The following is an 11,919-nucleotide window of genomic DNA, read 5'->3' as shown; positions in this document are numbered from 1 at the left end:
GCAGGAAAATAAATAAAATAGTGTTCATTTATAACTCAGAGTATAAATAAAGTATAACTAAATAAAGTATAAATAAAGTATAACTCAGAGTATAATAAATATCTTTGAGTCTACCGATACAAAGAAATGATTGAATGAATAAATAAATGGGGAGAAAAGAGAAATCTCTTTTACAGAAGAATTCTGAATAATTTATGTACATACTCTGCCCTCAAGGAGGGGAAGAATAAATCTCCACTCCTTAAATGTGGGCTGCATGTGGTGACTTCCTTCCAAAGAGTACAGGGTGAAGACAGGGAAGTAATGAGTCACCTTACAGTGGAGAAACCTGAAAAACACTCCCTCAACCAGGTGATTAAAGCCAACATCAGCAGTGCTAAGTCACATTGATAGTATGTTCCCTTGTTATGACGTGGTGAGAAGGGCACTTTGCCTTTGTGGTCTTCCTCCCCAAAACCCGTAACCCCAGTCTAATCATGAGATAGACATCAGAAAAGTTCCAGTAGAGCAGCATCTTACAAAATACCTGGTCAGTACTACTCAGAATTGTCAAACTCAACAAAAACAAGGAAAATCTGAAAAATTGTCTCAGCCAAGAGTGACTTAAGGAAACATGAAAAATAAATGTACTGTGGTCTCCTAGATGGGACCCTGGAACGGAAAAAAAGATACTCAGTGAAAACTAAGGAAATCTGAATAAACTGTGGACTTTGGTTAATAACAATGTATCCGTGTTGATACATTAATTGTCCTAAATGTACCGTGCTAATATATGATGTTAGGAATATCAGCAAGTTGATGAGAGGATATATGGGAACCTTGTACCATTTTCTCAATTTTTCTATGAGTCAAAATTGATAAAACTATTTAAACAAAAACAAAACAGCTTGCATTACTGACCAAAGGACTGCTGCAATCTAGAAGATTGGAGGTCAGGTATATTATCTTTTTCACCCCAGGAGATCTCTCATTCCTTCAGATCTCTACATCTTTCCTCAGATCTGTGATGTGCGTTTGTACATAAAAGTGTTCTGAGGGGGAGGGGACTGCATATTTCATGCATTCCAAGATAGAACTAGATATTTTGACATCCATCTTACATAAATAACAATTCCACCAACATGTATTTGGTTTTTAGGACCTGATGGTTGCAGTGTGTAATGTTTATTTATTTATAAAAGTATTAAACATACTAAGGACTCTTCCATTTCCATCACTCACTAGAACTTACCTCTAAAGTTAAAAGGATCCAGAACTCTGTAGAAAATGTAATAAAATGTCGATGGTTTTATTCATTTTGAGTATTAAGTCTTTTACGAAACTAACTTTCAATGCTAGGTTTTAAATTACTTTTAGAAATGGGCAAGGGAGATATATCTGCCTGAATTATGGGACTGATGGTTCTGACAATGGAAAGTTAGAGACTAGGATACAAAATAACTTTTGCTTTGATCTTCAGTGCTCTGACTTAGGCTTCCTGGTACTTTCTCCTTTGTCCATTCCACAGTTCTAGCAGACGGCTTACTCTGTGCTAAGCTTGATCCCCTTGTGGGGTTACATGCTTGTGGAAGAGATAGACAAAGGACAAATGAACCAACAAAATAATTTCAAATTATGGTGTGTAGCACAAAGAAATCACACATGGACCTGATGGAGAGTATGGCAGGGGGAAGGGACAGAATGATCAGGGTCCCTACCCTAGTAAGGGAATCGTGGAAGTTCTTTGAGAAGATGACATTTAAGCTGACACCTGCAAAATGAGAAGGAGCCATCCAGAAAGTGTAAGGAATAATGTTCTAGGCAGAGGAATCAACATGTACAAAGTTCATAGATAACTTTCCCTAGATCGACCCTACCTTTTCTCGACTACTACAGAATTACAGCATCACTTGATGTTGTACATTTTCTACCACTCAGATATTTCCAAACAAGATAAACAGTTCTGTAAAGACCATCAGTACACTTACCTGTTTGTCAGTGTTTTCTTTTTTTAAAAACAATGAATAATAACATGTTTCAAATTTTAAAGTAGTGTCATCAACAGGTGCATGGTGCCCAACCTAGAATTCTTAAGTGAGGAAGAAAATCTGGCAGATCCTCTGATAAACCAATATGATTGCATATGATGGGTCAATAAACAATTTGAGTTTTTCTTTGTTGGGTCTTTAATTCTGTTAGTGAGACCCGAATGCTGACAGCTTTCTCATTGCCTCTGCTTCCCAGTGAACTGCTTTTTCAGAGTAACTCTGAAAACAATGGAATAGATTCTAGGAATCCACGATCCAATTGGGAGATAGTTTTCCACCTGTTGGAAATGTGGTTCCCAAACTTTTCTTTGACTCTAAGGTATTTAATCTGCTGCTACTCCTGCCACAGCCTCTAGGATCAGGCTGCAAGGTCCTATTTTTCTGGATTTGAGACTCAATACTGCTCACTGCCACTCACGGCCCTCATTTATATAGTCACGCAATCTGGAAAATTGTGTAAATATATTTCGTTTTATAAACTGAGATTTAAGGTAGCAAGCGAGTGAAGAGCATCTGATAGAACGAATACACCAAGGCTTTATAAATGTGGCCTTCATTTATTTGTTATTCATATTCATTTGAAAAAGGACTGGTTAAAGTGTAATTTGAAACACTATGAAATTAATTAATAGTTAGCAAATGCTGTGAGCATCTTGCAGGAGGAATATTTAATGTGGAGAATACTTTTTTTCAAATATCTTTCATAAACTCTTCAGGGGCCTAACTGTAACATACCTACTAATTGAATGTAAGTAAATTTGATATACTAATTTAGAATAATTCACATTATGTAAATTTCTACTTAGAGAAAACTTATTTTTATTTTCTTTACCTTAATGAGTCTGAAATTTTACAACTATATTAAAAATCATGCATTTGTGAATATTATGGTACCTTAAAATTATTTACATTTGGAAGATGAAGATTTCTTTTTTTTTTTTTTAATTGTTTTTATTTTTGGCTGTGTTGAGTCTTCGTTGCTGCGCGTGGGCTTTCTCTAGTTGTGGTGAGTGGGGGCTACTCTTCATTGCCGTGCACGGGCTTCTCATTGTGGTGGCTTCTCTTGTTGTGGAGCACGGGCTCTAGGCACGCGGGCTTCAGTAGTTGTGGCACATGGGCTCAGTAGTTGTGGCTCATGGGCTTAGTTGCTCTGCGGCATGTGGTATCTTCCCGGACCAGGGCTCAAACCTGTGTCCCCTGCATTGGCAGGCGGATTCTCAACCACTGCGCCATCAGGGAAACCCTGAAGATTTGTTTCTAATTTTAAAATAACCTCAGTAGAATTACCAACCTCTAAACAAAGATTTTTAATTTTTATTTCTCTGAAGATAATGATTTAGGTTCAAATATCATGACCTCATTTTCATCAAATTGTTTTTCTTTCCTTCATTGACATACTTAAATCACTTTTTAAAAACTTTTTAAAAATTGTAAACTATGTCTTACATTAAAAAACCATATATAAGGCACAGTTTAAAGAATAATAAAATGAAAAACCTAAACGATCACCCAACCGAATAGAAGCATTATTTATATTTGAAGTATCTTCTGTGTACTTCTATGTTGTATTTCCCTGCATTTCTCAAGAAGTAACAGCTATCCTGAGTTTTGTGTTAATCATTTCCTTGTTTTTAAAATAATTTTATCATATATACATATCCCTAACCATAATTATATATAGTAGTTTATTTTATATATCTGTTCCTCAGTAGGTTGAGTCTTGGTTGTACACAGCTGTAGTTCATTAAATGTTAAGTGCCATATAGGATTCAATTATTTGGATAGATCATACTGCAATTTATTTATCTGTTCCCCTTTTGATGGACATTTGGGTTGTGTTTAGTTTTTTACATTTTAAACAATGGTGCTGTGAATACCCTTGTACATGTCACCTGGAGTACATTTATAGGAGTTCAAATAAGTTTTTAAAACCAGATTTTTGTGATTATCAAGTTGGAGCCCAAACAAATTTTCATTTTTCTCAAATAAGTATTTTTTTTAATTGGTTGAGGCCAATTGGCAGTATAAGAAGTAAAATCAATGACTAGTTCTTCTGAGTGCTGGAGAATTCATGTAATGATTATCCCTAAGTTAAAATTCACTTAGATGAGAATACATGCTTGATGTATTTGTTTCTATTTTTGTTTTTAATTATAACCAACTGAAAAATGCATCCATTGAACCAAATTTGTTTATTTTACCATTTCATCTATTAATGTAACTAATATTTGGATAGAACTCTACAGTTTATAAAGCACTTTTACATACCTTATTTCTCTTGAGTTTCACAAACATCTGAGGAAGTAGGTATTATTATTATTCTTCCCTTTTTTTAGATCTATAAACTAGTGATCCATGAGACTAACAGACTTGCCCAGATTTTAAATCTATTACCTCTTTGAATTTATATGCTATATACTGTTAATATTTTATAAATACCTCTTTGTGGGTATAGTAGATAAATATGTTATCATTTCTTTGAGAACACTGATTAAAATTTAACTTTCTTCCACAGTTCCATCTCTCTTATGCAGAAAAAGAATTGCTAGAGAGAGAGCCAAGAGGAGAAGCCCATCAGGAAGTTCTTAGGCGAGCAGCCAGAGACCTTCCCATCTACACCAGGACCATGTCTGGAGGTAGAGGATAACGAGTGCTTTGGCAGCATGGGTTGTGGTGATGGTTAGAAAGCATATCTCTACTTGAAACTGTCAAGCACTCATTGAAACACATTGTGCTTCAGCTTGGATTATTATTAAATCTCTCCTGTACAGTCCCATAAAACAGAATGGAAACAGGAGTAATGCTATGGCACAGATATCTCAACCAAGTCCGAACTGACTTGACTTCTATTCTGCCTTCCTAGCTGTGACTCAGTGAAGATGTTAGAACTGCTGAAACTTGATTTGTAGTTGTGTTCATTTTTAAAGTTTTAATTCCTATTCTTATTTAATTCAAAAGAGCAGTATCTGTTATGAACATAACATTGATAATTTTACATAAATTTAAAACTTAGTATGTAAATTATACAAAACTTAATTCGGGTATTGATAAAATTTCTTTATCTTTAAAATTTATGGGTTTTTTTTTTTTCACAAAAGCAACTCAATAAATCTCATTTACTTGGACTAAGATTTCTAAGGTAATTTAACAGCTATCTAATTAAAGAATTGTCTTAAAAACTGACACGCATGGACTACTGGTACTTGCCCACAAAGGCTCGCCCAGAAAGAAACTCTGTGACTTTAGATGTATCCTGTCCCTTTCAGTGGCCACTAGCCCCACGTGGTTTTTGAGCACTTAAAACGTGGCTAGTCCAAGTTGAGATGTGCTTTAAGTGTAGAACACACAGCTAGTTTCCAAGACTTGGTATGAAAAGAGGACTGTAAAATATCTTGTTAATATTTTTATATTATTTATATTTGTTTCTAACTCACTTTAGAGTCATAATTGAATATGACGCTAAGCTTCACACTTGGTTTTTTCCTGTTGCTTTTACTGTTTCTCAATGAGCAAGTGGTCATTCCCTGATTTAATATTATGCCACTGGTTCTATCCCATAAAGAGAGTGATGTGCTTATGTATGTTTACATATATTTACTCTGTATAAGCCTAAACTAATATTGAGGAAATTTAAGCCCCCTAAAAATAAGTTACTACACAAGTTGGCAAAACTAGTTAATGGCGGTGACAGTATCAGGTGCAAAAATCTCATCTCCTCATTCCTAGTGAAGTGCTTTTTCTACTAGACCCCTTGCTATACCACATTAAGACCAAGGAGGGAAGTATAAGTCATACCAGGATGAAGTATTACTATTCATTAATAACAACTACCCTTTGGATTTATAAGTTATCTTGTGTGGGTTATGTACTGGTAAGGCTGTCATCTCTTGTATTGTATGCCTATCTCCTAGGATGAACTTATATTTCTCAATATTCATGACAGTCTGGGACAGAATCTGAACTTCCTGATACAGTCTTTCTAATTTTAGTGCAAAAATTCTGGATGCATGCTAAAATCAATATTAACTGACTAGAGTCACTGACTCAAATTACAGAAAGTATAATAGATTATAATGCTGGTGTGATTGATCTCCTTCTGGAATATGTGGAACGTAAAGGTAATCATGATGCAGAAAGGACGTCCAGTGAAGCAGCCATAGTACCCCCAAGGCAGGAATGTGAGAAGGGTCCTTCCTACCCCATCCCCAGCTAAGACCCTTGGGTTGTTTGGGTAACTTCCTTCTTCACCCTGCGAAAGGCCGTGGACTAAAGCAACTGAAAGGCTCAGTTGATGTTCACACACTTTATACGTCTTAAGAGAACTGAGGAAAGTAGATGGCAATATAATTTGGGGTTTTCCCATTCATTCTCAATCCACAGTCCTTCCTCCAAACCTAAAAGAGAAAAATACTAGCTGCCTATATACTGACTGCTGTACACAGAGAACAAAGTCAGCCATATACGGACTTGGGTGTAGGGTGTAGTGAGGCAGGTATTTAGCCTCCTCATCTCACTTCTGTTTGTCCTGTGCTTTCTTCTGATCCAACCATATCTTGCTTTCTTACAGGGTTCTCCAAACTCTATTATATTATTATTTATTTTTATTTTTATTAATGAGAACTACTTGCTTTCTTAACTCTCCCTTGCTATCGATCCTTTCCTACAAAAAAATAGTTGTAGATTTTTTGACAAGGAAGGTAACCATTAGAAGTGAGGTAATTCGTTTATCATTTTGCACACAGATGTTGGTAATGTCTCCTTTTCAACATGTACCAAAAAAGTTTTAAATCACATAATACATGAATAAATTCTCAAAAAATTCAAGCAAGACAGTTAAAATAAAATGCCCCCTCCACTGTTAAAACTTTTTAAATAATAATCAGATGGCTCATTTAAAATTCCAGTGGGATGATTTTAGTTGAATATAATATGGCACATGGAGTGTTTTTTTATTATAAGTTTATTATAAGACTAAATTTCTGTTTCTGAAAGACTATAAACAAAACCTTTTTCTACATTGTTTTGATTTCTTGTGAGTTATTGCCCACTTTAATTTGAAAGGTTTTTTTACCCCAGTGTACTTTAGAGATGATCACCACTTGGAGAGAATCTAGCATTGCCCACCAAAACTCACCTGGAAATTCTGTGACTTTAGACCCATGCTGCCCATTATGGTAACCACTAGTCTTTTAAGTTGTGATTACTGACAACTTAAAATGTGACCGTAAGTGTAAAACACATAACAGGTTTCAAAGGCTTGGTATAAAAAAAAAGTAAAATATGTCACTAATATTTTATATTAATTTTATGTTGAAATAATATTTTGGATATATTAGGTGAAATAAAATATATCATTAAGGGGCTTCCCTGGTGGCGCAGTGGTTGCGAGTCCACCTGCTGATGCAGGGGGATGCAGGTTCGTGCCCCGGTCCGGGAAGATCCCACAGCGGCTGGGCCCGTGAGCCATGGCCGCTGAGCCTGCGTGTCTGGAGCCTGTGATGTACCTGTGAGGCTTCTTCATTCAGGAGATGAGCAGGCCATGCCATCCATCTCTGGAATTTCTGAAAAAGAAAGTTATAAGGGGATGATTAAGGAATTATTTCAATATTGAAAACAACTCCATCTAGGCCTTGTTGTCTTAAAAATAAACCTCATTTTATTCTTAGTTTATAGCAACCATTTCCGTTTTTTAGAGATTATAGTATTAGCTAATGTAATCTTGGTAACTGCGTGTTGCAAGTATTTTTTCCAAATTTTAAGTTCATTAGTATTGGTTTTGCTGGTCCTACTGGACTGCCCACTTAACTGATCTCCTGTAATTTTGGCAGACTGAGTGCATCCTGTCAGATGCCTGTGTACTGAAGGAGCATCTCCAGATCAATCCTCCATAATTGTCTTTGATATCTGTATTAGAGAAGAAAGGATCAGGACTTCAGTCACAAGAATTAAAATTCTCTATTGGAAATACCTCTTGCAATACTCATTTCTAATCTTGTATCTCACCCAGCAGAAAAGATGTGAGTGCTTTCCCAATTCAAGCAACCAATTGAGTTTATTCACAAATTTCTAAAATGTGTTTCTCAACAAACTTCTAGAATGTGGTTGTATCCTCCCCTAGTTATCCTGGCAGGGTACTGGAAATGAATTGATTTAGTCGAGGGAGACATTCTGTTTACTTTGATAGAAATGGACATGGTTGCACCCTTTGTGAATCTTACTGTGACTGCTTTATAATTATATAGCATACTTATAGTTGAGCATGCCTTAGAAAAATTTCCCCAAAAGATTTTCTATTCTTGGGAAACCTCTCCAGAGAACTGAGGCTATAGGCAAGTCATTCCATTTTTGTATTTACGCAGTCAGATATGTCATTTTTACCGAATTTAAATTCATTATGCTTTTTAGAATTTAAATTTGGATAGATGATTAAAAGCTATTTAATTGTATATTCAGTTCACTGTTAAATCTAAGGCTAAGTGGAACTCTTTTTTCATAGCAATCCGCTATTGTGACAGATGCCAACTTATAAAACCAGATCGCTGCCATCACTGTTCTGTCTGTGATAAGTAAGAAAACCTTTTACTTCTAAAATGTCTATATGCTGGTGGTCTTTTTATTAATATGTTTCTTTTCTCACCGCTTTCCACATTATTTCCTTTTCTCCTTATTCATGCTTCTCAGACCTTTATTTAGGAAGTATAAGCAGCATAGTCCCTTGCATTAATATGAGTGTGGCTGAGGGCCATGGTTGCCCCTCTCCCCCCAGATTTTCGCTGATATGAATGAAGTGCATGATTTTTCGCAGCTCATACTTGGCTGGTTCTAGTTAACAAGTACTTCTGTGATTCATTTCCCTCTTTATAAAGATAACTCCATTGGCTTCATGACAGTCAGGTGTTATTATATACTTACACTACAAGGACAGTACTGCTTGGCTTAAGGTTGGATATTAACGGAAAAGCTTTATCCAGACTTTCTATAAATCTGTTGACACTTTGCACTTTATCTTTAGCATAAGAGTTGTATATTAACATACTGCTTGTTTTTAGAAAATTATTTTATTTGCATCTTAAAGTATGTATATTTTGAATTTAAAGTTCTACTATTGGATCGTCTAGAATTGGCCGTAGTGTGTTTATTTTAGATGAAGCCTTTGGCTACTATTCAGTTTTTAGATAAGTAAATAACATTGCAATATTTTACTCACCACGACTCTTTTGAAATAGTATTTCCTCTTTATAATGTATTGGGATTAAAATTTTGTGGGATGTTGAGTTTTGTATGTGTGATTTTTTTTTTTAGATGTATTTTGAAGATGGATCATCATTGCCCATGGTGAGTATGGCTCTATACTTAAAGAAGTTTCTGTCCGTTATAACATAACAAGTTGAATCATAGATCTATTTAAATCTTTTTATAAATGAAATCTTGCCTTAGCTGACCTAGGAGGACCTTTCAGATTAAGTTTCTAGTATTTGTTTAGTTAGCTCAAAATAGCCTTTATTCAGGAGAGTTTCCATGAAATAATTTTAACACCAGTAGGTTAACAATGTAAAAGTTATTTTCTCATATTTGCTCAGAACAACTGGTTTTCTTTGTATGCACATGCATAAACACAGAGATTCTAAAATACTTCTCAGAAATTACACCAAAATGTACACATAAATTATACACGATACTGCACTCAGATTTTCTAATAATGAATTCATCTAGAGCTTTAACAATCTATTTTAAATAAAACTTAACATTTAGGAGTAGAATAGGAAATATACAAATACACACATATGTTTAAACAAGGGTTTCCACTTAGAATTCATTAATTTTTTTTTAAAAAAGTCTAAATCATGAAATTAGATAACTTAATACAGGATTATTTGAAAGATCTATTTAACTAATGAAGTTTGATTTTTCTACCTTATAATTCTTCATCTCAGTGTGCACATCCCTGTGACAACCACGCTGAAGTTGCCAGCCAGGTCGGATTTAGACATTAAGCATGATCATTCTAAAAGCCTTATCTTCTTTCAGGGATGGCACTAGGGAAAGGTAGACATGCCCACAAATCTACACCAGGGGTAGGTGGAAACATACATAGTAAATGGTTATCTTAGCTGCTGGAAACAGTAGAGGAATGTCGGGTTTGCAATGTTATTTACCTCTCTCCAAGGTACCCCGTACTTTTCTTCACCTAGATTTTCTGCTTTAACATGTCAAGGCTAGATAATGCCTATGAGAATAATGCTCCTCTCAGAGAAAGTTGTCAGTAAATAACCTCTCTTTGGAGTATTAATTTTCATTTGAGGTCATTCTTTTGCTTTACCTCATTCTTTCCTTCATTCCATTCATTCTGTTCTCTTTCTCAGCAAGTTCTCCCCCCACCCCCACCCCGCCGCCGACATCTCCAATTATACGTTTTCTTAGTCCTCCTTATACTCCTCTGTTGATCCTTCCAGTAACACCTGCTGTCAGTCCCTCCCCGCCGCCACCATATCCCCACCATCCACCTGTGCATTCTCTGCACCTGCAGTGGACAGTTCCCAAGCCCACCCACTGCTCCCACTTTGGGCACTGCCTTTTCTTTGCTTCTCTGCCTGAGGGCTCTCTTATGTCTGGGGGTTTGTTCAGCTCATAATCCAGGCAATTCAGAAGTGCCAGGGCATTAATGCTTCCAGAGGCCACTCTCACCCAGTGAGGGACTGGCCAGGAACACATGCTTTCTTGGCTTTTCTCCTCCTTTCTGGATAGTTGGGTGGTCTAGCTGTGATTGAGCAGAGTGGTAAAGAAATCAGGGCATAGAGTTCACTCCCATTTTCCTATCTTAAAGTAATAATGGATAGTGGTGATAAGCAATGGAGAGCTGGAAAGAAGATTAATCCCAAGCTAGTGCACACCTATAAACTTGCCATGCCCTTGCTATCCTCAGAAAATTACACATATAGAAACGATGATTTACTATGATAGCAGTCTTTCTGTTTTTTTTTTTTCTTAATTAATTTATTTTTGGCTGCATTGGGTCTTCATTGCTGAGTGCGGGCTTCTCATTGCGGTGGCTTCTCTTGTTGCGGAGCGTGGGCTCTAGGCACGCAGGCTTCAGTAGTTGTGGCTCGTGGGCTCAGTAGTTGTGGCTCGCAGGCTTAGTTGCTCTGCAGCATGTGGGATCTTCCCGGACCAGGGCTCAAACCTGTGTCCCCTGCATTGGCAGGTGGATCCTTAACCACTGAGCCACCAGGGAAGTCCTGATAGCAGTCTTCCTAAACCTGAAATTAATTTGGCTTTAAAAGAAACATAGCATAATTGGATAATCTTTTAAATTTTGACAGACCCTATTAAATAAGGGGAACAGATGTGACCCTAGAGTTTTTAAAAAATAGGTTCAGATTACATGTCTATACACTACCTGTTGTCACCTTCACACTGCGTGGCAATGTGGAAGCAGTTGAATGGACTGACTGCAGTGCCTTTCAGCTTCTGCGTTGCTGCTTCTCTGCACCATCACCTCCTGTGCTGCAGCCACTGCCCCAGCCACCATCCAGATCCGGGCACTCCCTTGCAGAAAGCAGTAGCCAGGTCGACTTGTGAAGGGTTTGGTGCCGAGGACCTAATATTCACCTGGTGCCAGCTAGTGGAGCAGCCATTTTATTTATTTTAAATTTCAAATTAAAATTCTAAATGAAAAAATGTACAGATAATACACACTCACAGTTCTAAATTCAAAAAGAAAAAGGTGCAGGTGTTCTTCTTAGCCCCTCCTCCCCACATCCTTCCACTCCACACAGGGAACCAGTGTGGTTGCTAAATGTCACGTGTGCTTTTCAGATATAAATCTGTATGTGTGGGCTTCCCTGGTGGCGCAGTGGTTGAGAGTCCGCCTGCCGGTGCAGGGGACACAGGT

General features: G+C 36.8%; 1 protein-coding gene across 1 annotated transcript in view; it reads left to right on the top strand.

The window, feature by feature from the left end:
• ZDHHC2 (zDHHC palmitoyltransferase 2) overlaps positions 1-11,919 on the top strand; it is a 63,657-nt gene that overhangs the window by 36,216 nt on the left and 15,522 nt on the right. Inside the window, exons 4-6 of the mRNA XM_007459910.1 lie at positions 4,543-4,663; positions 8,524-8,593; positions 9,330-9,362. Of these exons, the coding sequence (XP_007459972.1) occupies positions 4,543-4,663; positions 8,524-8,593; positions 9,330-9,362 (224 nt within the window). The remainder of the gene's footprint in view (positions 1-4,542; positions 4,664-8,523; positions 8,594-9,329; positions 9,363-11,919) is intronic.

Source organism: Lipotes vexillifer, unplaced genomic scaffold, assembly GCF_000442215.2.
Source record: "Lipotes vexillifer unplaced genomic scaffold, Lipotes_vexillifer_v1.1 scaffold614, whole genome shotgun sequence".
NCBI classification, from domain to species: domain Eukaryota; kingdom Metazoa; phylum Chordata; class Mammalia; order Artiodactyla; family Lipotidae; genus Lipotes; species Lipotes vexillifer.
This window is presented reverse-complemented; position numbering and strand designations above follow the sequence as displayed.